This window comes from Phaethon aethereus, assembly GCF_964289735.1.
Source record: "Phaethon aethereus genome assembly, chromosome: 9".
NCBI lineage: Eukaryota > Metazoa > Chordata > Aves > Phaethontiformes > Phaethontidae > Phaethon > Phaethon aethereus.
The window spans coordinates 13,322,795-13,349,646 of NC_138585.1; the positions used below are offsets into that span (position 1 = coordinate 13,322,795).

The following is a 26,852-nucleotide window of genomic DNA, read 5'->3' on the forward strand; positions in this document are numbered from 1 at the left end:
GTCTGGATGGAAAGCGATGCGTGCATGTATGCCTGAGTGATGGGGACATGGGCAAGGAGTCTAACAGAACAAAAAAAAGTTCATACCTCATATGGCCGAAGTGTTCTCACGCAGATTAATGCATTTGTTTGCAGTACAAGAACTGAGGATTTCCTCTTTTTGCAAGTAATGCTATGAAGATCTCCACTCTACAATTCATGATGGCACAGCAAAGACAAGTCTGAGATGGCTGGATCTCGAAATTTTAAGACAATACACTATTTTATATACCAGGACCTGTGCCACTTTACATGGTACGTGTTTTAAAGAATGACCAAATGCTTGAAATAGCTCCCTGGTGAATCACAGTTTGCAGAAGTGATTCAGAGATGAGGAGTCTCTAAATTTGTCTGTGCCAGAACTTCATTGTTGCATTGTGCACCCGTCCACCTCTTACATTCACCCAGTACTTCTAAAGATAAAACCTAGCTTTTAGTAGCTTATACTTAATACTTTCTGCGTCAACTTCTCATGCACTGTGTTACTTCATGCTGGAGAACCTTCCTTCAAAAAGCTGTAATGGCCTTGTGCTTTTGGAAATTAAAACTCAGTAAGTGACACCATTTCTTACAGAAATGCCTTCAGTTACCACCATACCCAAGTTAGAAGTCTCCAGGGAAAAAACAAGTTAAACCTCCCAAAATCCCAATCTCCTGTAAACTCAGAGAACTGCTAGAATTCAGGAGCTAAAATAGCACAGGAATTCGTCCTTAACAAAGCACGCTCCATTTTCTCCAAGTTCTTTATACGCATCATGGGCACAAGTAAGTTGGACACAACTATAGCAGCAAAATCCAAAATTCGCCATAATCAGTGTGCTGAGTGCGCACTGGGACTGGAGTAAGATACAGCTCCCTCTCTCAGGTACCCTCACCAACTCCATCTCTCCATCCCTGCTGCTGCCACAGGAGGACGGAGAAAGACCTATCATTCAAATATTAACAACGGCAGTTGGACACACTTTCCCCTCGCTGAAGAATAACAGTTGTTATCAGTCACCAAATTACTTTAAGGAACAAAGACCTGAGCAGTTATTCCGCTAGTTCTGCTGCTGCATTACATGGAGAAGACAATTTACTTTATATGCTTGGAAGAATATGCTTTAATTTAAAAATTAAAATTACTACCCTAAAAAAAAAAGTGGAAAACAGTAAGGTTGTACTCCACCTTTTCAGGCACCGCCAGGGGATGAGTGTACATTGTGAGAGATTAGCAACCCAAGTCTGAGAAAGCTTGAAGCCCGAAGTATTAGTCAAGCTGACTTTGAAGAGTAGGTCCTGATGTTTTAAGATGTTAAATATTGTAAAACATCTCTCACACTTACAGTATTGCTCACATTAACTGCCGTTCCAACTGAAGCTGTGAAAATGCGGTGTTTTCATGCCCCGTCTGTACTACAGACATTGTAGTAAGGAAGTAGCTTACACTAAACTTGGTCTGCTACCTTGCCCCTCCTCTCTGCTCCCCACTCCCAGGAGACGGCGGAAACAAAATGGTGCAAAACCACTAGTAGTTGAGCAACTCTCTCTAGCAAAATTCTTGAAAACAGAAGAATTCTGGTTTCAATCCAAAAGACTAATTCCTGAATAGATCTGTTACTATGTGACTACGCATCTCCTTCGCCAACTTCAGCCACTCTGACATTCAACAACTGTAAACCAGTAGTAAGTGGAGGAGGCAGGCACACTATTCAGGACCCAAAACACAAGCAATCTTTTTCAAGAAAATGGAGTTTTCTCAACTACCTAGGTGGCACGGCATCGCCCCGAAGCACTGCCCACGATACGGCCAATATCCTCTACGCTGGCCAGGCTCTCAGCTTTGCTACTTCTGAAGTTGCACTGACACCAATAAAGGCTGTAACCGGGCTGACTGAAATCCTACTTTTGAACTGTTGCCTTACTCTGATATTAAATACATTAAGACAACTATGCTTTTATCAGATAGCTGATCTCACATTTGATTCTTGTGCAAAATAATCCTGAGGGGCATTGCTTTAAATGCAGCCAAAACAGCTTTTCTGAAGTGAAACTCAATCCAGAAAACTAACTTTCCAAAAGCAATAAATTACTAAGAGACAAAGAAAATTGCGATCATCTCTCTACATTTAGCAGCCTTAGCAACACGTCAGGATATCAACTGCTTCTCAGATTTCCTCTTGTTAGTTTAGGATTCAGGCTGCAGAGCTCTGTGCCAACAGCTGCACAAGGAAGCAATTCTGTGGGGTGAATTTTGAACTCTCCTGAGCTTTGACCCATCCCCTCCTTATTTTGCCCTCCCCCCAGCCCCAAAATGCGCTACAAAACAGCCATCATCCTGTAAGTGGGATGCATTTATACAGATCTTAAAAGCTACGTTCAAATGGGAAGATAATTACGGAAAGGAAAAAAACAAAAGAATATCATAGCTATAACTAGCAAATAAAATGTTTCACTGAAGATAAAAGCATCTCTCTCCAATTGTGTTTAACGGTTGATTTGTACACAAGAACAAGGTTCTTCAGTACAGTTGAGCAAGACTATAATTAGATCCAGAATAACTTTTTATATTAAGATACAGAAAGTATTTGGGAAACCATGTTGAAAAGCCATTTGAAGTGACACTTCCACCTTTTGGGTGCAACAAAATCCTGCACCAACACTTCTCATTTCAGTTTTAGTGTTGGCTGGAAACTAACTTTCTGTCAGAAACCATCTTTCTTGGCAGCAGCTAGAGGGAAGAAACAGAACTGGGACTTCCTGGCAGTCATGAATTAATTACTTATTCCTGCAACTCTACAGTTCACTCTACTAGTGCAAATCTCAGCTGTAAGAACTGCCAATATCAATTTCACAAATGCTCTGCCCTCTAATTCATGCTCTGCTATGGAATTAAAAAAAACCCATCATTAAAAAAAGTAACAGACAAGTAATTTATCTGACACCTCAGTCACAGGGGGCTGCCAAGACAGGTATTGTGTTCCCTTTCACTCACAAAAATAGCAAAGCAGTCTACTCTGCTGTGGAAGAAAGTGAGAATTCAGAAAAGTGAAGATTTAAAAACACTTACTGCTTTCAGAATTGAATCCACTGAAGACCGTATCAGAAATAAATCAAAAGGAAACGGAAACGCATATATTCTTTAAAAAGCTCATTGCAGTAGCTGAAAAGAAAAATCTGAACAAATTCTTTCAAGAAGAAAAACAGAAGCAAAACTAGTACGTGCACATGGGAAGAAGAAATGATAAGGGTCCTTTCTTGACTTTCCTGTCTCTTTAAATCTTTGTCTCCTTACTTCTTACATGCTGCAGAAGAGAAGCTGTTGTGGAAGCCCTGCATTGAATTAACATTTATTCTATGAATACAGTAGATGTGGGGGAAAAGCAACAACAAAAGAAAAAGGCACAATCAAATTGCTTTCATTATTATTGCTTCACTGAAAATCCATCTTCTTTTTGGGCTTGTCATAGTCTTGTTCCTATCCGCTCACAGCAAGAGGGGAACAGTAATCCTTTGCGGGGGGTGGGGGGATGAAGTGGCAAACACATATTGGAATTACTTGTTGCACAGTGATGGTAAAAAATTAAATACAGTAAAATGCCCTGAACATTTTTTAGGAGTATCAGTCAGAATAGTTCATGAATATTAAATAAAACAAAGCTATACACAGTCTCGTTTTGGTTAAAAATATTAAGACATTCTCTTGCCCATACACTGCTCCCCCACCTCTTACCCACACCACAGTGTATTCAGTGAAAAATAGAGCTAGATGAAAGCAGAACAAGTCAAATACTTTACAAATGTCTCATCTGTTGCACAGCACCTTTATGTCCCTGTACTCCCAAGGTTTCTCGTACGCTGCTGGAATTAAGGTTGCTGCTCTCCTCCTGATGCATATGTCTTCTATGCCCCAAAACAAACTCTCTTAGGAGACACAAGAGTCTTTAAGTTCTTTTAAAATTGATGAAAATTAATTTTAATTTCCTAAAAGAGACAATTCTGTGTCAATTTAGCCTGTCTGAGTTTGTGTACTCACATGCTAACAGCACAGCAAAGCTGTCAGAACTAATTCAGGTAAACTGTTAAGAACAAACTTTTTTCTGTTATCTGTCAGTTCCTAAGAAATTAATGATGACACTTCCATACATGTTGCTGTCCACCTGAAAGGTAGTTGTTACCCTTTGAAATACTTCATCAAAAGAAAAAACAAGACAGAATTATAGCAATGAGAGCATGGTAAACACATTTTCCCTTCCTACAAATGTGCAGCACAGTAAATGTAGCATTACATGTCACTACATGACAAGTAAATTAATAGTTGCAAACAGAAATTTAACAGTAAGTGAGGCCCTCATATACATGTTGAGGGAAAAAATACACATTAAAAAAATCAAATGTGACTGAGAACTAAAAATATACATAATTAAAATACAAGTTATAAAAAAAATGCAGCAAAAGAACTTCCCCTGTGTGTTATAGGACTGTATTTTTGAGGTTTTTTACAAGAAAGCCCCTCATAACAGTGAACTGTCTGTAACTGATGGTAAAAATACTATTCCGTTACGAATTAGCCCACGAGACCACAGGCAAATGCTCAGAAAAAGGTGATTAACAAAGGCTGCTTTCATTCTGAAGGCCTGAATTTTCTGATCTGTTCAAGTTTGCCTAAGCACAGGCTACGTATATAGAGACACTCACTAAGGCAGAAGTATTCCATGTCTGGAAACAGTCAGGGGATATCAACCTCCAGTTACTAGCCTGAAATGGAGGAAAGTTGACAGTGTAAAGCAAAATGAAAAGAAAGCAAAGAACTGCCTGTGAAAAGCCATTCCTTTTCAAGCCAGCCCGCTCAAGCCCAGCTACTGAAGTTACCACATTTTCATGTATTTGCTTCAGCATAGCTTCAAGTATGGTTACAACCCACTCCTCAAAACAGCAGAACAGGGAGATGAGCCGACACACTTATTTTTGGTAACAGAATAATCTTTGAACACCTCTCCCAATCCTTTCAGGTCCAAATACAGCTTCTGTTTAGGAAACGTGCTATAAAGTTTCTTCAAATACTAGCAGTTAAAAAGTGAACTACTGTTTAGATCATGGAAAAGATCCTATCTATAAAAAAGAAGGTTGGTACAGAAAACAAGAAACATCTATCCTACTGGGGTCGTTCTGAAAGTGTGATGCATTTTGTGATGTACACAGGCAGCAACACACATCAGAAATCATTTCAGTAGTAACAGAGTAAATAAGTCAAAAACGACACTTAGAGAAACCTCCAATCTAAATATATCTACAATTCCTTTAAAAATATTCATCAATAAATACAATTTCTGTAAGAACAATGGCAACGTGCAAAGAAACTACCTAATACAGTCAAGTAAAAGCTGCTACATTAATTTAAAGTTACCCTTTATTTTTCACAAGTTTTTCCAACAAGTTGTGCATTTTGGCACTGTAGACTTTGAGATAGTTTGCTTCAAGTTTCTTTAAATTACAAACAGTAGATACAGTAGGAATATTTTAAACCCATTTCTTTAAAATAAACGGCAAGTTAAGACCCTTAGCTTTAAAAGAGAAACCACCACAATTTCATTTTCCTGATACAAAATTCAAGTACTTTTAAGTAAGAGTAGAAAATTGTCTTTATAAAACATCCTATTAAAATTTACGAGCATTCTGAAAATAAACATCAAATTTCCAGTATCAATTGGGTGCAATTACACATTTAGAAAAATAACTCATTTTAACGGAAGGTCACTTGGTGAAGAAAAGTAAATTTTCAACAGGATGAGTTTTTAGAACAGATGATAAACCATTTTTTCTTAGCTAAATTATTTAATCCTTGCTCCATCTCCACAGTTAATTTATTTTTTCTTCTAAAAGGTGCACATTTCAGTATTGAAAATTAAGAAAACGGGCTACTGAGATTTTTTTCCTTTCAGTATATACCAGCACATGGAATTATTGCTTATCCCCAGCAACTGTATACAAGACTCACTTAATTTTGGTTTTATGCTGTGGTTTTTAATTGTTTGGTACCAAATATACACACCACAAAAACTTTACTGAATGAAAACCACGATAAATTTTTCAGATAATTTTGTATCTACGATTGTTTGGGGTTTTTTTCAGCAAAGAAATGGATTCATTATAAAATGCTTTTTCATTTTCCCTCCTTACCTACTCTTTAAGACAGCGGAATGGAAAACCAAGAAAGACATGTTTACTTTGTGACTCAAGGCTCAGAGCAGATATTGAGAAATCTTCAAAAATTTTAGAAGATTTTCTTTTTTTCATTTTTTTAGCCCAAAGTAAGTTTGCTGTCTAGGAACAGCAACTTAAAGTTTCTTTTATCCATCTTCCAGAAGAAATCTATAAATAAATGTTTATGTAAAGAATCAAACACTGCTGAAGAGGGGGGAAAAAAATAAAATTAAGGATCAATAAATGATACTGCGATGTATCTTGTGCCATTCAAGATAGGAAGTCCTTCATGTAAATGAGTAAGTCTTCCTGGGTGCATGAAACTCCATCCTTTCCTGGGAGACTCAATGGAGCAGTTGTACCTAAGGAATTTACATCCACCTCCCTGCAGTCAAAACACAAACAAAACAAAACCCCAAACATTTACCTTGTGTTTTTTTGAGTAAGTTCCTTTTTATTTATCCACAACTTTATTTTGCTATTATTAATAGGTTGTTAACAATATTTTTTTTTATTATCCTTACTACCAAGGTTGCCTCAAGTTGCACCAGAGGAGTTTACGTTGCATATTAGGAAAAAGAGTGGTCAGGCATTGGAACAGGCTGCCTGGGGAAGTGGTGGAGTCACTGTCACTGGAGGTGTTCAAAAAACGTGCAGAGGTGGCACTTCGGGACATGGTTTAGTGGGCATGGTGGTGTTGGGTTGACGGTTGGACTTGATGATCTCAGAGGTCTTTTCCAACCTTAATGATTCTACGATTCTATAAATCTTCAGAGCAATACATAACAGACATGCATTTGCAATCAAAGATCTCCCCTTGCTTTGCTTTAGCATTCCCTAGATAACAACTCATTCAAGTAGCAACTCTGACACACAGATCTTCAATAACTTTACTGCAGATGATATCAGGGAGAAGCGAATCACATTCACAGGCCCTGTTCCAGGACTGCATCCCTATCCAGGATAGCATTTAAACAAATCCTAAATAAATTAATCTGGCTGTTGCTTTTAAACTGAAGGTATGCTTTCTAAAGCAGCAAGTTTGAGAAACACACTTATGCCTGTTAAGTAGGATTGTGAATAATGTAGGTTTATAAATAAACAGGTTAAGTTTCTCTGTTAGTCGAAGTTGGATATTGCTGCCATTGCCCTGCTTATCGCCACACTTTGGGGACTGTTTAGTTAAATTATTTTCTACTCTGATGCTGATTCATGTCAGAAAAAAACCCACAAAAAACCAGGAACAACAGTTCAAAACTTTCATTCTGTGGCTGATCTAAAAAACAATCATTAAAAAAGTTGTAAAGAAAAGAAGTCATTTGAGTCAACCTGACAATATTTAAAGTATTTTGAAAAATTGGTTTTCACTGTACAAATACAAAGCACTTCAGAAATGTTAAAAATCAAATGGCTAACATCTTCGAAGTTTTTCTTTAAACCCCTTCTCCTGCACCATCTGAAACCATTTTGACCATTTCAGCCTGACTGCATCAACAGTCCTGGATCCTGCAATCAAGCGAATTTAGTACTTGTCAAAAAACACCAAGGAATAATATATCTCAATTTCTGATATACATCTTTTCCTTTTCAACACTGTCTTTAAGTATATCCATTTGGATTCCAGCTTAGAAACAATATTAGACACTCAAAGGACATTTTTTAAGTCAGTAAGTTGTGAACTTACTTGAAAGTCCTCTCCGACTTTGTTGAGAGCAATGTTGATTGTGAATGTAGAGGAGTCATGATGAGGTCTGAGTGACCGTTGTCTGTCAGGGCTATATTTTACAACAAAATTCAATAAAGCATACCCCTGAAACAAAATATACAGTCAGACTTCAACACATGAATTTCCAAGTCACACACAGGGTTCTTGGGTTTGATTTTTTTGTTTAAAGTTGAGTTAACAGTAACATTCATCTATACATGAGGCAGCAGTAGTTATAACCTCCCCAACCAAACCGAATAGGGTATATTCAATAAAATACTTAGAATTACTCATGCCATGCAGTAATTACCTGCAAAAATTCTGAACACATACCTTGGTATAATAGCCAGCAAACACTTTTAGCGTTACCGGTGCGATGAACTCTCTTATGAAATGCAGCCATTCATTATCCAGTCCAATTTGCTTCATATGAATATCATCAGTTGGGACGTTTTCATAACCTCCAGAAATACGGCTGTCCTAATGAAAGCACCATAAATAGCCTTGAAATATAGAGATGGAATACTTCTGGCACTTCTACAAATATTTATGTGAAATCTGCAGAATCACAAAACTGCAGCAAAGCAATGCTTTAGTGGGCATATGTGAGCTTGCTGTACAATAATTTCACGGGAATTTTTTTTTTTTTAATATGAGTCAGTATTTGGATGTATTGCCTGTAATTAACATCATTACCCCAGGAAGCCCTTATCTACTGAGATGTAGATGCAACTGCAGTTGTACTGTACTCAAGAGAGTAGAGGCCTCAACTTGACATGGTAATAAGTGTTAAATAAATTTTGAATTTGAAGATAAAAATGTTAAAATCCTTTCTGGAGGCTCCTCCCTGCAGTAAAATAATGACTGTAATTTATCCAATTTCCAAGGCACCACATTTGTGAATATGATAAATGTTCCTCTGATTTTAGCAGTAGTTAAAATTAATACCTTAAACTTTCTGCAAACAAAAACACAATAGCTACCCGCATTCGTGGGCAAGTGCTTAGGGGGACAAGTCTGACAAATTAGTACTGAAGAGCTAAACGAGTAAAACTTCTCTGAACACTTATCCGATAGTTATCCAAGGATGATCTTGGATAGATGTTGATAACTACTACAGCAACTGCACCACTGTCAGTGACAGAATTTGCTAGTTCAAGGTTAATTGAGGAATGTCTCTAAATCTACTGAACAAGCAGCTACGTGGCAGACTAAACTAAGCATTTGCTACTATGATGCAGATGTCTCATCATTGGCAAATGTTGGAATGTTTGTTTGTTGCAGTAAACTGTGACTTACTATCATCAAGGTACTCACTCATTAAGGTCATGTTTATATAGATGGACACTTACTTGGTGTTTTCCACCAGACCATTGTCCAAAATGTTCCATTTCTTCTACCAATTCATCACAGGCAGTGTCAGAAAATATGGGAAACCAAAACACATCCGGACATGGCTACAAAGGCAATTAAAAAATTAAAAACATTAATGTCTTTCAGTGTTCACCTTTAAAGCTATCTTTTATTTTCAACTGCTAAAAAAAGGACATCTTCGTTTTTCTTGGTCACTACAGTATATCAGCTGTTCTCATCTAAGCCATAATTCAGATACTTTTACATAATTTTTATCTTGATCTGCAAGCACATTCTCACAGAATGAAGCAAAAACTATGAGCTACCTTATAAGCCATGAGCCAGCATTAACAGCTGCATCAGTGTACCCACATATTCTGTGCCTTGGTTCATCTAAAGAACAACCCTGATCTTCTACATTACAAGCTATTACAAAAAAGTTTAAAACTTAACTTTGTTTTAAACACAAAAACAATTTATCCCAGCTTATTAAGGAAGCAAAATTCATTAAATCACTGCCCCCTATTGTCACAGAACTGATCATCCAACACTGGTACAACAATTATCATCTTAGAATCTTATCTGTCCAGATCAGTTGCATGAAAGCAAGCAGCCAGGCAGACAAAAAAAAGGCCTCTGCACCGCCAGCAAGAGGCTCTACCTTGGATTCATGGTTGTCAGACCTTAGGAATCCGTAGGGAAAGGCACACCCCAGGAAGTTATCTAGATGAGCTTGCCTTTACTAGACACCGGAAAACACAGCAATCTGCTACAGAAATTTTGTTAGGCCTTCCGCTAGCAGTACTAGCTAGTTCAAATAAATAAGCTAAATACATCTATATTTTGGAGAAGGCAATTACTTGGACAACTACATTATTCTGAGCAAGCCAGCAATTATTTTTTGGAGTCCTCTCATCTAGTTTTCAAAACAGCAAAGATTCAGTTCCAACCCAAAACATCAAAAAGCTGTTCAGCCACAGACCAAAACAGTATTTGCATGGAAATAGTTACTGTATGCCAATTTATTATCAGTCAGTCCCACAGATTTTAAGAAATCCACTTAAGCCCACCTGTTCTACTATATTATCAGTGAAGATCTTTGAGTAGTTGGGATTTATATAGGTTTCCTTCCAGTCCTAAAAAACATGATTTTAAAACATTAAAATAGAATAAACTGATTTATAAGTGACAAAAAATAATTTATATTCTTTCAGTAGAGCAAACGAGTAGCATTGCAAACAAACAACTTCCTACACCCATAAACAAACTGGTTCTTATGTCAAAAATCATGAAACCTGTTACATCAGGGCCATATCTCCAACTCCTTACTCCGGTGATCGCTTAGCTTGTGATGTGATATGATATACTGTCATTTGCTTAAGTGGATGGTAAAGAACACCTTTTAGTACACAACCAATGTTTAGTGCATAATAAACAAACGTTCTCCATGTAAAGTCTTTAAATCCCAAGTCCTTTACAATACATAAACTTTACAATTTTTTCAAATAAAATAACTGTTTCATTAACAATTAGATGCATACCACAGGATTTTCAAATATCTGCCAGAGGTCATTGTTGTAGTGGGAGGTATTGTAATTGGCTGTAGAAATAAGTCTTCCAAATTCATGTCTGTTGGTAATGTACATGAAAACACCCTATACCAAGTAGAGAAAATGTCATTAGCAAAACTGTCCATCTTATCAAAAATGATATTTTAAAAAGGTATGTTTGATTATGCCTGCACTTTCACAAAATATAATCACACACTTGTACATACGTATTATACACGTGCTATTCATTTAGCTTCTTTAACTTTCACGTGGTTGATTCTAATCACCAACTAGCGTTCATAATTTCTTGTTTACAACCACTTAGTTGAATTTCTTTTCTAAACACATTAAACCAGAACATACATTGTTCATAACGTAAACTCACACACAGTTACAGAAAGGAAAAAACAGAAGAGTGGATGGTTGATTTGTTTTCCAGAAAACCTAAGCACACACACTGGAAGCATCTGTTCTCAAACTGAGAATGTTCATACAAGAAAACCAACATCTAGGGTTTAGTTTCTGATTAAAAACTGAAAGAATAAGCTAGCAATAAAATGTCTACTGGAAGTCAGAACAAGAAACTTATTTCAGAGTATTCACTACATGATCCTTCTGGTGAATTGGCCTGAAATAAAAAAGATATTGGCAAATACAGCATATAAGAATATTCAAATCGGGGTACAAAACGGCGGAGCACTGAAGTATGTTCACCGAAGCAAACATTGCAAAATATGTGCAAGATATCAAGTGTGGTAAGATACAGCTTTCTTAAGCTATTAAAAGAAGTTATTAACAAAACTCTCTTGATTAGAAATAGTAGCAGAAAATAATCTTTTTTTAAAGAAATTTAGGTTCTGTGGGGTTTTTTTAGTTTACTGTTTTTCAGACTAAAACTTCACTTCAGAAGCATTTGTGACTTTTGGATTTGCAGCAGATGAAGACAGTACCATTTGGATACTTTGTTATTTCTGCCTATTTTTTTTGTCTGAAAAAGAGTTAAACTGTTAGAAAGACACTGATTATGTTAAACACGTGCCCACTTTTGGGCACTTACCAAATCATAAAGTAACTGCAGCAGGGAGAATAAGGAGGGTCTGGGTCAAGAAAAACAGCTTGAAGTGATGATTTCACAACTGCCCTGTGTGGTCACCGAGGGCGCCTGGCTGACCTGCTGGTGATTTGAGCTTTAGTCCTTCCTAGGACTGCTGAATTGATTTTAGCTACGGAAGCACAGCTTAGCACACCTTCACCTCAGAAGCACTGAGAAACCTCCCTCAGGAAACAAGATGCCTCCCTAAGACGCTTTGAGCTGGTCATGAAGAAGCTGTCCCTGGCAAAAACTTGACACTTAGAAGACTGAAGAGAAAGCCAGAGCAGTATTTCATTAGAGTAAGTGAACAGAGGAGAAGTATCTTCTTGCGGTAGAATAATACTGCACGTAATAACAACTAATGAATAAAAAAAATAAAGCAACACCTTTGGGGGTCTGAGCATATGGAATGTTTCCGAAGAAGGGGAGTCTTTTTCCCTTTGTAAAGTCTAAAATGAAGGAGAATCATCACATCAGTTTTCTGATACATAATCTCTTTCTCCATTTCCGACTACTAGTAGGTTTCCACAGTTACATTAGGGAAATAGCAGCCTTTGATCAAAAGCTGATATGCCTTTACAGACAACATGCATCTCCAAGCAAAGCTCATAATACACATGTCAAAGCTGTTTCCACCAGCCCCTTCTTATCTGCTGCAATACAAAAACAAGCACGTACCAGACCATCTTGCAGCACAGACTGAGAAAGAGGAAAAGAGAAAGCAATTTTCTGATGAGCCAGTCAGATTAGTTTAATGAGCACATGGGAAGCACAGGTTTGCGATAACTGATGCTGAGGTTTGAATACAACAGAATTGAATGGGGATGTTCTGAAGAATCAGTACAAAGGAGATCATGCCTTGTTATGAGGGAATAAAAAAATTAATACTTGCCAACTTTTCTTGTTCAATTCAGCAAAATTATTTTTCAATGCTATAGTGTCTGGAAATAGGTCTGGTTTAGGTCTTATTTGTTTCTGTGCTGAAACTAGTGTAAATATCAGTAGAAATGTGGATTTACATATTCATATTTTTATATTACAAACACATTTTCTCTCATTACTTACAGCTTAATGCAAGTAACAAATTTCTGATACAGTTTTAATCTACCTGGAAAAATCAATGAGTAATTCAGGCTCCCTAAGAAGATTCATACAATTTCCTAAATCACTTCAGCTTTTTATATCAACACTGCCCATCATTAATTCAAATATGTATCTACTTAAATATAAAATTGCAAAATATTCCAGCTTACTTGGCTAGAAGTATCACATTGTATAAAAATGTGCATAATAGAGATGCTCTAAATGCATTGGTAAGTTTGAAGTCATACACAGCAGAGAAGTTGAGCCCTCTTTTATACTGTTGAGATTCCACTGAGGAAGGTATTTTAACCTCAATAGAAGTTTTCAGTGCATTTAAATAAAAACCATCATGCAGCCAGTGCACCAGTGCACTGGCCTTGCAAAAACCTCTGTTCTCAACAATTTAACGAAATACACTTAAGATGTTCTATGTCACAAAAATTGGCCAGTACTTTGAATTAGAAGTAAAACTATAATATCCAAGATCAATCAAGTGAAGCAGTCAAGTGTAGCAGGACACAAAGAAGTCTGCGTGTATTTAAAAGCAAGCTGTTATAGATACACCTTACCATTTCCCTGGCATTCCTGCAGAGAGCCATATCAGGATCCAACTTATCACGCATAAAGTAGTTCTTTTCTTTCATCTCCGATCGGAGAGTTTGTCCCTTAATTAAGTATATATTAGCCATATATGGAATATTCCATACTCCTCTGTAAAAACAAAAAATGCAAATAGTTTAAAGCCATGAAAATGAATTTGTTGTCTATTCTATCAAATCAATGCCTCTGTATTTGCTGATGAGACTAAGCGAGTTTCAAGGAAATCAAGCTGAAAGGCTCCCAAGACATTTGAAAAACTACAGCTGGACATTGTGGACATCTCAAATGTAGGCGTAGGCAGTAATTCAACTTTTATGAAGTATTGCTATAAAAAAAAATAGAAAGGTCAAATTCTCTAAAGGTTTTTAGCTACAAATGTACTTGATGTTTCCACAGTTAAGGCACTCAGTCAAACTCTTTTATAATATTATTCTACACTACCAGATGGAGAAAGTAATTCTGAAACGGATTTTTAAGTGAGTTTAAAGACTTCACTGAGGCTTCACACAGCTGGTCTGACCTCCTCACACAAATACCCACGGACCACAGCAGGCCACGTATTTATGTCACTTGGGCCAATATCAACAAAAAAAGCATTCCTGTCACAACGCTCACTCTGCAGATTTCCTCCCTCCCAGCGCCACGAGCACGTCTTTCAGTGCAATTGAAATACAGCCAGTCCTATTCAAGCAGTGAATCTGTTTTAGACCTTTTATTCTTCCAGGGCAATGAAAAGGCATCACCACATGGGAAAGTCAAGCTTAGAACAACTTAACATCACATTCCTTTAGGGGAAGAACAAACCCAAAAGGCTATGTAACAAAAGTATTTCTCAAGAGCTCCTTAAGATACATCTGACATAATATACAGGAAGGAACACGTGAAGAGATTATAGTTGTTCAGTTGATTAAGCATTTGCCCCAAAGAGATGAAGAAGTCATTTGATGAATGCATCATTTCTGTTGACTGAGGTTCCTGGCATACAGGGTTTTGGGTTTCCTATTTGTCTTGCCATTTTCTGTATTATGCACAGCTAGAGTAACCAGACACAATCAGACAGGTACTAGTAATGACTATGTCCATTACTAATACCAGCTCACCATGTCAAACACAATGCTTTTTTATTCAAGCTGGGAATGGGAAAAACACAAATGTGTAAACAAATACATTTTATGAAATAGAGAAAGCTAAACAACAAAACTAACCTAAGCTCTTCAGGAATACCACATTGCATGAAAATGTTAAGAACATGTTGCTAACAACCATAGTCAGTGCCTTGACTTTAAAAATCAGCATACAATTACTTACACTCTGTTCCCTTGGACAATATCAACATAATCTTCTGATCGAGCATAATAGCCATCTGGGCTCAAAGCACCCCAGAAATTGGACCAAAGCTTCCCATGACGAGTTACGAGTGGAGCAATTATCTTTCTGTAAATTGATACATTGCATAAGAAAATATGAACTGGTTTATGTAGACTATATATCAAAATATACCAGCTTTCCTCAGTTTGGAATATAGTGTACTTAGAACACCAATGACTGTCAAGTCTTAGAACAGCTGTTCTGAGCTTAAGCTGAAAGAACCAGCATCTAAGTACCCACTGCCCAGAAACAACATCATTGTAACAGAAACAAAGACTCCTATAAATTGGATGTGGCTTGATTTTCAGTAAAGCAAAAAAATACTGCCCATAGCATAATGGCAAAAAGCATTACAAAGTCAAAGACATAAAAAAAAAAAAAAAAAAACACCCCACAACAAAGCAACACACTGAGACTTAGCTTAGACAAAATTTAACAGGGTCAAAAGGGGAAATCTAAGTTGACCAAGAATAAAAAGAAAAAATGATACTTTGTTTAGGAGGGTGCTTACCAGTATATATATTTTGAAAAGCTTCTGTTTTTTCTACCTAGTGTACCTGGCTTTTAGCTACTTTCTACAACAATAAGCATTACAAGGAATATAATGCAAAGGACCAACAGCCACATCTGTACTTAAGCTCCGTCCCTTCTCACTAGTGGTCAAAAGAGACATGAATAATTTTTCTTTCTGTGATATACTTGAGATTCACAGATTCGTTTTGAAGAGGCAAACACCGCCTACCTACCTAACGGGAAGTTACAAATTGGCAGGAGTGACGTGCACAGCATTCACAGCTGGCCCAGTCTGCTGAGAGAGTCATAGCTTTGTGTAACTTAAGAGACTATAATAATACTAATAATAATGAAATAATTAATACTAATTATATAATAAGTAACTGCAGTAAAAATACTAATATTTAGTAAATTAAAGTAATAATACTAATAATAATGAAACTGGTTGTTACAGCTGCTTCATCTCCTATACCTTTTCACTATTCTATTGCATCTATGATTTAAAAAGAAAGTAATAATACTGCAATACTACAGTAATAAACTCTAGGGAGTTTTTGTTTGGTTTTGGCTTGAGGTTGCTTTGCTGTTGTTCGGGGTTGAGGGGTTTTTTTTGACATTTTGCATGTGACCAACTTTGAAATAATTAGTCAGTGAAATCTTAATTCACTTCATAAAACCTGCTTTCAACACATCATTCCCTTCAGAGGAACTCTGAAGCATTTGAAATTCACACCAGGAACTGTTGCTTGACAGGAACAAAATGCTTTGTGAATTGTTGTCCTCTGAGCCCATTATGAACTACGGCAATCAAACACCACAGGTAAACAAAGAGGATCTAACTCTGCAAGAACAGACGGGATCTTATTTTCTCTGGATAGGCCCCAGAGAATCCCTTCAAGTTGGAAGAAATTCTGTAAAATCAGAAAATACTACACCTGTTCTGTTCTATCAGTATTCTTAAAGTTTTCGGGTTTGTCAGCACGACATCTGCATCTATGCTGAAGTAATATTCACATGCTTTATCCTGGCGACAAAGGTCCCTAAAAAGACAAAAAGGAATGGTTAACGTGCACATGTCCAGAAAAGACTCACAAACAACAAAACAAAACAAAAACAACACGCAAAAAACCCAAATCACAAGCAAGTGGTCTACTCACAAATTGCATTAAAATCCCTCTGCAGGGTAGTATAGTAAAAGAAAGGTGTCTTTAGATTACAGTAGAGTGATAAACTAAAAGAAGATTTAAAAACATGGATCAGATGCCTTATATTTTTCTTTTAATAAACTAAGCGATCTCTCACCTTTACCAAGTTCAGTAGGAGCTGAACTGTCCTAATGTAAATAGGGAGGGAGGGGGGAAATCAAGTCGCTAATTTATACAGCTGGATATCAGTACAGTCACTTAACAGTGAAGTACGAGTTTATTAAGTTACTTGTCTAGTAAGTAACAGCATGTGGCTGTAACACTATCTTTGGGCAAAGATGGTACAAATGGGATCTGCTGATCAGAATAGTAACTGAAACCTTATGGACAGTATAAGACAAAAAGTATAAAGAAAGGCCTTTTAAAAGGCCTTTTCTTAGTCTTTTTGTGACCTAAAAACACCCCAGAGTTGGTAAAGAGAAATATAAAACAATTTCATGGGCAGTGAATGGAAATTAGAAAAAGGAATTTAATTTGCCCCATACACTATTTCTATCAGAGTAAGTTACTTGCATAGATTCCCACACCTTCAAGAGAAAGCTTCAACCAAGCAGAAGACACATTCTAGTATAACTATAAAACTAAGATACACAGACTACATTTGTACGTTTCTGTCAGGGTACGCTTGCTCGGCTAAGATCCAGTATAGTGAATTCAGCTTTCCTGTGCCAAGAGAATAGTAGACTATAGTAAATCAAATACACTTTCAGAAGAAGTGGAACAAGCAGTAGCTTTCTATCATGCAGATGGTATTATTGATTTTGTCTATTTTCCTCACTATTATTGACAGAACTTGCATTAATACCATTATAACAGCTTGAAACATTAAAATTATTTTACTTTCTTGCTTTAGAGCGTCTATAAACACTGTTTTAGTTGAAGTTCCATGTAATTTGATTGTTTCTAACTGTTTTCTGCAAAGGAAAATATCTCTGTCACTTCAGAAGATCTGGCAAACAGTGGATGTGACGACCTACATAAAAGTCAAGGCAACCACTGGCAAGGCTTCCTGCCTGCCCCTCCTTCGTTCCCCTCTGCTACCTAACGCAGCACTTCACTCAGCATTTATTCTGTCTGCCATAAGGATTACGACTTATCAACACCTTTTGGGTCTTCTTGTTTAAGTTTTCTTCTCCTTAAAGGTGTTTAGAGGTATGACGTTCTTGGAATCACAGTAGAAGGTAGAGCTTTTTTTACTCCATAGATTTAAGCAACCCTTACTCTTCAAACTTGACCACTAAAGATGTAGTAATGATTTGAGCCAAATTTTTAAAGTACCAAAATGACAGAAATGGTCTTCACATTACTGCTACTGTTGCAGTCACTGTCTTTGGGCACGCACCCATAGTTTAAATCTCTGGTCAGTCTCTGGTTTTGCTTTAACTGACATCTCCTTCACTGACAGTTTTCTATCTTACATATAGATTTTTTTTTTTTTGACAGCAACTCCTTAATCAGCACTTTCTTGCATAATTGCCCCAATTGAAAGCAGCAGGTTTTATTTTGGCCATAACACAGCCTAGCAATTAAGTCTTTATGGCATTTTTCCATTAGTAGCCTATTCTGTTCAAAGCTTTACACCTACTGAATGCAATTCACATGTAGCTTTATCATTAGCATAATTACAATTATTAATAGTAACCTGACTTTTATATAGCACTTGACATTAGCTGTTAAATTTCTTCCAAGAATATTCAGCTCTTATCCTCATTCTACTAATGAAGAAACTAAACCTGAGACCAACAGGCTCAATGCCAGCCCAGTGTTCCAGCCACAACACTGGCCAGCACCTCCCCAAACACTGCTAAATCTTTCACTCCTAACTAAAATATGAATGGAATTAATGTTTTTAATTATGAAAATGTGAAAAAGCAAGTGGAACAGATTTATATTTAGCAAACATGACTGGAAAATTGACTACATAATTTCAAAATGTATGGTACTTCAACTTTTGCCATTCCTCCCCCCTGCCTTTAACTCCAGAATTCTATTAAACCTGGTCCAATACGTTTAGTGTTGAAAATCTTTCTGTTCTTCATTCACATAGTAATCCAAAGCACAAAATAATAAAAGTTTTGGTCTAAGTCACATTCAGTCTTTCAATAATCTATTGAGACCTCTTTGAAAGCATTACTGCCTTAAACACACTGGAAATTCAGCTGTAGCACAAATCACCTACAATGTGAAACCTCCAACTTCAATCTCCGTAACCAAGAATACTAAATAAATATATTTATAATATATATATAAATAAATGAGTGTCAATACATATATATAAAAAAGGTCAAAAATCAAGGCTACTGTCCTGCCTGTACTTTGACTCATTTTTTCCCCCCTAATTCTTTCTATACAGCATTGAAGACTGTATCACCAAATGGCAACAATTCACATTTAAAGGATAATTCTCCTTGTGTTTCCAGATACAAGTCACCACGTCAAATGTGCAATAAGTTTTGCCTTTGCACTTTAAGGTCACTAACAAAAATCTCCACAAAACACTTCCAGTTTCAGATACACAGAAAAAGAATTGTAAAAGTTTCTGTCAAAATTAATAAGGCAAGCCTACTCTTAAGGAATTCATGCATGTTCTCTTTAGGCTTTCAGTGTTGCCAAGTAGCTTCCCCAAGGAAATAGAAGTAATCCTGCATATTCTCATGCTTTAAAGTGTTACCTCCTTACAGTGTATGATAACCTCTCCAGATGTAGAAATCCCAGATTATGTGTGAAAATATTTATTGTGTATATCCAGGTCCCAGCAAGGAACAAGTGGAAAGTGCTTTCTAGAAATACTCATATGTAAAATAATACACTTCTCAGTCTAAATTCAATGGCTAAAACCTTTCATCTACTTGCTTTACACTCCACATGCTTATAAACTAAGACCAAATATTGAAAAGAAAGCTATATTTTTGTACATAACTTAAAGTCATTTCAGTGTAACAATTAACAAAGATTTAGTAGAAGGCCAAGATTTTTTACTGGAAGCACGAAGCGAAGCTCAGCAGATCAGTTTACAGTATTTTGCAATTGGAGTGATATTTAACTTTGCTTACAAACCACAAGCCCATCTGGAACAGTGACCTCATCTGAAAAGGGAAAGTGTCACTGCTCTTCTCTTCATCAAACTTTCCACTGAGATATTCCAAGGGGCAAGTTGCTTATAGGGGTAAGACATATAGGCCACTCCATTTCTTTACCATTGAGTAACATACTTTTTTTTTTTAGACACAGTTTGAATTTGAAATTAATCAATGTATCATTTTTATACCCCTCACAGTTTGGAAATAAGATTTGAAATGCCGACTGAAGGAAAAGCCTTACTCCATTTCACAGACCTCTGAAGGAAAAAGTGCCCCAGATACAAAGCTGCAACACGCACTTAAAGACTGGGTGGCATTGCCTGCCATTTAGGATTATCTTCTTCATCTCTCTGGATAGCCACAACAGTATAAAGAAATTCTTACCACTCATCACTAAAAACAAACAACTGTAGCCACAAAACAGATAAAGCACTAATGTTTACTTTTGTATCTCAGGCTTCAGTATTGTTACCACAGTTACCGCACCTGAAAGCTACTGAAATCAGATATGGGTGGGAAAGTTGTTTTTCTTCTGCAACACTCCCAGTTCAAAATGTTCCTCCTCCATCCGACACTGAAATCAAAAATGCTCAAGTGTTCAGGAGAAGCAGTTCCAAAAAATCCAAGGCTCCAACAGAAATCACTTGACATCTGGGAGACACAGATTTAACCCCTGCTCTTCCTTTAACCACAGCAAAGATACTTGCCCTGCTTACAGGACTGAAACCCAGGACTCCTCCTGCATCCCTGTCGTCATTTATCAATACCAATGGGAACTTGGACACATTGACAATATCTCTGACTTTCAAGAAGCACACAGGAGACCCCAGATTCAGCTCAAAATTCAACAGTGAGGTCAATGAACTCTGATACTGATCTCTCCACTATTCTTCCTAAAACTTTTGAAAGGTTTCAACGTAAACTTTCATTAAAACTTGCATATTCCCACTAAAAGTTGAGGTAAACCACACTTCTTAAAAAGTTCAGAAAAAAACCCTAGCTAGTTCTATTACCAATATTTTTGAGGGAGGGAAAAAAACACCTGGAAAAAAAAAAGCCTGAAGTTCGTAAGTACTGGGGGGAAAAAAAGATTACGGAAAGTAAGCTTTTTATAAATAAAACCTCAAAGAAGCAAATAAAATAAATTCCTGTATTTCCCCACTTTCTGTTACTGCTTGAACATTTTTCATATTGTTATTTTACATTTTCTATCATAACAAATTCTGTAACAGCTGGCTGCAATCTCATCTCCAAAAAAGGCAAAACCACAAATTAATTTTTTCTTAAAGAAATAAAGAACCAGCTGTAAGAAGGTCTGATATATCCCTTGTAGACAAAGGCAAAAAAAGAGACAAAGAAATGCTATTTTAGGGGTTCAAGGGATGCATGTGCACAGAAAATACTCGGACAACATGCAGCTAAGGTTTACTTCTCTTTATTCGACTTTATTCTCCTCTCTTTTTATTCTGTCAGCCCATAAGGAAAGCTGTACGTTCCTGTTTGCCAATATGGTTGAACTGTAACAAGTCTTTGCTGACTGCACAATTTTGGGCCCTTTCCAGCAGCTATCCAACTTCCACAAGCGCAAGAGAGGGCTTTCCATGTCAAGAAGCAGCAATAAAGTAAATGCTTAAATTATTCTTTATAATGTGAATGAGAAACGTAGATAGAGGTTTTGCTGTATAGGTATGGATGAAATAAAAAATGTTATTTTCCTCACATTTGTATTGACATAAGTCTTATTTAGAGATCCTTGCAGTGATTTATCACCAATTTTTACTGAGCCAAAAGGGGAAAAAAAAGATATAAGGAGAAAACTGACCCAACCACATAGCATACTCGAAAGTATTTTGATGAAAACAAACTAGACCTTCAATGTTTAAGTTCGCACTTCCCTTTTTTTTTATTCTATCACTAGGCACTGAACTGTATTAATTGAAGCCTGTTTTTCTGTCTCAGACAAATAAATTTTGTGTGTGAAATGTGCAAGTGAGGAGACCAAATTAATGCTAAATCTACTGGAAATTAACAGAGAGATACTAAAATCAGCTAATTTGGAAAAAGAGAGAAAGCAAGTGTTTGAGGCAGATGGAACAAAACTATCAGTCAATAATGCATATAGTGGCAGGAGAAAATTAATCAGAAGACTGGATGATTCAGTATTTTTGGCATGGCTTCATTCCACATGCATCATGTTTTCTCTATATGCTATGCATCTCTTTAGGACAGAATCTTTAATAAAGCAGCCTTTCAAAGCAGGAGCAACATGGGTCAAGTTATATCCAAACAATGGATAACACATCACAGTGTAGCGTATATAGTGGTAGACATCACAGGTATGATTATCTCCCCGCTATACATAACAGAATTTGAAGTTATTTTGTGCAAATATACATTTAAAATTACTATTTTTTTATCCACAGATCAAGCAAAGATCATATGTCACATTAAAACCAAGTCACTAGGTTCTATCAAAAGATGACAGGTTGAAAGATCTTTGGGTGAGATTTAGTGACAGTATAGCAATTGTTTACACTAAAGATTCTGCCTTATGGTGTCTATATAACACCAAAGAGGAAAAGGCAACTCCGGAAATTCCACCGCAGTTAAACTTAACATACAGTACTTCAGAAAGTTTGCAAACATAGTACATTTGCTTTAGAGACTACTGGAAATAAGGAATGATTTATGAACATGCGAATGGCTGCTTACGCTACCACTGGACATCTGCATCATTTCCTAGAAAGGTTACAGGGAGGGGCTTGGACTTCAGCCAGGTAACACTTTCCCAGTGGCTTCAGCACAACAAAACCCCATTTAAACTAATTTCCGAGACCACCACGGAGAGTCCTTCATGCTTTCAGTTGATGCCATGAACAGCCTATGCTATGCTCGCAACCCCTGAACACAAAAGAAAAGGACCTTTTCTTTTGGAAATAATCGCTCTGCTGTGACATTCATGGAAGATTTGGGAAGAGAAGAGAGTGGAAGAATTGTGCACGAATGAAGCCTGCTCAAGGGCCACACCAAGGTCTTGGCGGGATCCTAGTCTGTAAATGTCCATAATCAGACTGATGGGCATACTGGGAGAGCCTTGAGCAACTCTGTAGTAGTAGCCAGTGCTGTAGCCACTAGGAGACCGCTTGACAGGCAGGTCTGACACGGAATACAAGGTTCAGATTTAGGCCTGGCAAGTGCCAGGTTTTAAAAGCTAGAGTTGGATACCCTAGTAAGAATGAAAGGAAAAAAGGACAAAAGGAAGAAAAAGCAAGACCAAGGATAAGATAAAGTCAGTTGCCTTTGCAAGTTCTTTTTTTTTATTTATTTATTTTCCTGAAAGCAGAAACTTCTGCTAAGGCACTTCTAAGGGATACTCCTGCCTCTTTGAACCATAGGAAGAAACAGAATTCTGTCACCTGTATGCCCAGGACAAGTTTTAGCCATATTTTTACTTAAATGTAATGACATTTTAAAAAAAGGGGGGGCGAGCAGGAGGGTGAAAGACAACAAAAGTGGAATTGTTAAATGCATATCCAGTGCAAGAGGTACTTCTATTCTGTGAAATCACTCTGTGGTAAGTCTGCTTGAAAAGGATTTGGATAAAAAATAAAACCAAATTAAAACCAAATACATTTTCAGAAGATACACTGCCATTAGAATTTCTATTTGCATATGCACCTACTTCCACCTTTTTTTAAATTACTGCTGCATGTAATTTTCTGCACAAACTTTTTATTAAAGTCTGTTGTATTGTACCATCTATTTCATTTCAATAGCACTCTTAAAAAAAAAAATTTGAACTTTACAGTTTATGCTCATCATGTTTTTATTATATAACCATGTTTGAGATAACTATAGCATTAAAAAATCTGACATCTCTTATTTCTTTTTATTCTACTATTGTCTATGCCTTCATTAGAAGAGAAGATGACAGACTATCGAAGTAGTCCAAACTGGAGAGATGTTTTCACAATGACCAAGAGCTTTTCATATTAGACAGAAACCATGAAATACTCAACAGTTCATACATTACATCTAGATCTTGTTCTACCACAAAAGCTCCCACTTTTATGTCTTAAGATGTAAAGTTGTCAGTGTTTAAGATGCAAAATAATATACATAAAAGATAAAATGTTAGCATATGCAACATAACAGATTATAAATTAGAATTTACATTCCCATGTTCCGGGCGTCTGCTTGACTCAGATTTTCTTCAGGTCCAACAATTTTTATATTTCTGATAATGTTCTTGGCTTTATCCCAGAATTTCTTGATGTGCTTTTCATGGTAAACCTCCTGTAATCATGTTAACATTGTTTATAGTGAATGAAAAGTACAAGTTGCTGTGAAATCATAAACATAGCATCCAAGAACACATTGTATTCTATCCTAAACAAACAGATGGCAAACAGTATTTGAAGAGATTCCAGTATGTCATTAAAACAAAACTCTTCTGTCCAAAATCTTAGCAAAAGAATCCAACACATCAGCAATGTAAATCAAAGCTGTACCTCCAGAACAATGGTGAAAAATTCACATACTGTTTATGCAATATTTGTTCAGAATATTTATGATCTTCAAAAACCATCCTACAACCTCAGTGGCACACTGGAGTTTATGCCACTCCAGAATGGCTTTAGAGAAGGAGCTGCCACCTATACCCAGGTGGACAGTCACAGTCATTGTTTCTTTAAAATGTAGTCACAGTGATTGTTTCTATAATTTTTAATTACCCTATCTCTAATTTAAGAGATCTCAGCTGCATGCAATGCTTCCAACCCAGTGCCCTCATTTGTATCTTTTGTGTATTATGGTTGACATTAGAATATTAAAATACTGGGTAGGATTTTCCCCCCTCTATGATAAAAAAAGCTATTCAGTCTTTTATATTAATTTCAAATACCATATGACTTCTGGCTGAAGCAAAGAAACCCAGCATAGCTTTCATTCATAACATAGTTTCCAAAATTGAAGCTTTGTACAATAGTACATCATACTTACATTATTATGAATGAAGATACCAAGTGCCTCCTTTGGGTAGTCCAGAGTCAACAGTCTGTCTAAAAATTTAGGTAGGAAAGGAGTGGGTTGTTCAATGAAAACACCAATTATTACTCTTGGATATTCCTAAAAAAAATGATATTTTGACACAACCAATAAGACTTGCCTCCTTTCTAAGATTAGTTATATTAAAGAGCAACTAATATCATATTGTAGTAACTTAGCCCACACAGCTTTCAAACAACCAAAACCAATTAGCTCAAAAGTGCTATACCTCCTGTTTATTTTCACTGACTTCAATAAATAAGCAAAGAGAATGGATTTAATATTGCTAGAAAACTATCTTAATTCCAATAATAGAAACTAGAAGTAGAAAATAATGTTTTTTAAAATTCTTAATTTAAAAAAATTAAATGGCAAAAATGTATTGCAGAAACTACACCTAGAACTGCATGGCAAATTCATTTTTTCAAAGTAATACATATATATATATTAAATTTATGAGAAAAATATAGGGAAGACCAGGTTTGTTTGCAGGTAGTTAAAGAATAAATAGCACAAAATATTTTAGTCATCTGTATTTTAAGCCAAAGACTGCAATACCCTCCCATACATGTATATGCACTATTTCCCCCGACCATTATTAAGTGGGCTCTGCATTACTTCCCTACTCACAGATTTTATCAAGACCTTTGATGAAGTAACTAGAGCTTCTCCCCTTGCATCCAGGGGTACTGAAGTTTTATCCACCTTATTTTAATGTTAATTCACAACTTTTGAACAGTGGTATTAATTTCTGGTTTGTACATGCTTGAAATAGAAATGACAACCACTAAAACAAACCTAGATGGTACTTTCGTGTACTCCTAAAATATATTATTACATTATGCGAGACAAAAAAAATTTAACCTTCAAAGGCTTTGACTCCTACAGAAAGAAATGCACTGATGAAATAAAAATTTTTTCCACCTCTAAAACAGACAGTTAGTATAAACATCTAACTCATTACAAGGCTCAGAGAGAAACCTTATATGAGTATAAACGGCCACAAATTAGCTTTCCTTAAGCAAGCCAACACCCACTTGGAGTGTCTGGATAAACCATCAGCGCATGTTGATATTTCACAGCATCACTGTCTACATCGGAAACCCAAAAACATACTGGCAAGCACACCCGACCAGAAACATTAGGCACCAATGTTTACCCTGACTACCTCCTATTCACAATTTTATCTGCAAACCTAATACATATTCAGGCAGACTGGTTTTTCACAACCAGTGAGTGAGTGACAAATTTTGGAAGAAATTCAGGACAATGCTCTGTGTAGTCATACTGAGACAAAGTCCAGGAACCTTTGCCACAAGAGGCACCAGTGAAGCAGGAGGATGAGCGAGGTCACCCTTTCCACCTGCAATAGGAAGGCTCCATATCAGTAATAAACTTTAGGATTTAGGAAGGAGCTCTAGGGCAATTAAGTTTGTTATCCAATTTAATTTTAAGTTTCAGGAAGAAAAAAAAATTTAAGTGGCAAAAATTTACACTCATTGAGCAAAGGTGCATTCTTCAACTTATTTACTATTAACCTGTTTTGACATGGGCAGGTAGCTAATTTGGGGGTGGCAGGGGCTGCTGAGCAGAGAAGAAAGCAGTTACTGAGTGTTTCCACACCTCAGCCATGGTCAGAGCATGGGAGGTCTTGTTCCTGTGAACAGGACAAGGATCAAGCAAAAGACTCTGCATTTGTGGCTCTCAGCTCCTTCCCAGGTAATCCCAAAGCTCAGCCTTTCACAGGCCATTCTCCCAGCATCTGCTCACACTGACCCTGGTAGTACCTCGGGCTCTTCTGCTCATGCACGGCAGAACAACCTGCACAGCCATGGCAATGCTTCCACCCAGCTCTGCCTTGCATGCACCTACCTCTGACCTTCAAAGAAGGAATGATACCCTTGTGACCATGAGGCAAGGCAGTATTATTTGAGCTCCTTGTTCCATGTTGGAGCTTATCGGTTTTGTACTCCTAAGGTCAAGGTCTGTAGGTAAGCCTATCCCAAAACACTGAAACCACAACACCTAAGCATAT

General features: G+C 36.8%; 1 protein-coding gene across 1 annotated transcript in view; it reads right to left on the bottom strand.

Annotated features, from left to right (window-relative positions):
• Nucleotides 1-6,450: 6,450 nt before the first annotated feature.
• Nucleotides 6,451-26,852, bottom strand: part of PLOD2 (procollagen-lysine,2-oxoglutarate 5-dioxygenase 2) — a gene marked incomplete at its 3' end in the record, with an annotated part of 54,015 nt that continues 33,613 nt past the window's right edge. The window contains 12 exon segments of the mRNA XM_082003764.1: nt 6,451-6,606; nt 7,906-8,031; nt 8,260-8,406; nt 9,279-9,383; nt 10,350-10,415; nt 10,821-10,934; nt 12,309-12,371; nt 13,575-13,716; nt 14,914-15,039; nt 16,422-16,526; nt 23,946-24,067; nt 24,773-24,898. Of these exon segments, the coding sequence (XP_081859890.1) occupies nt 6,451-6,606; nt 7,906-8,031; nt 8,260-8,406; nt 9,279-9,383; nt 10,350-10,415; nt 10,821-10,934; nt 12,309-12,371; nt 13,575-13,716; nt 14,914-15,039; nt 16,422-16,526; nt 23,946-24,067; nt 24,773-24,898 (1,398 nt within the window).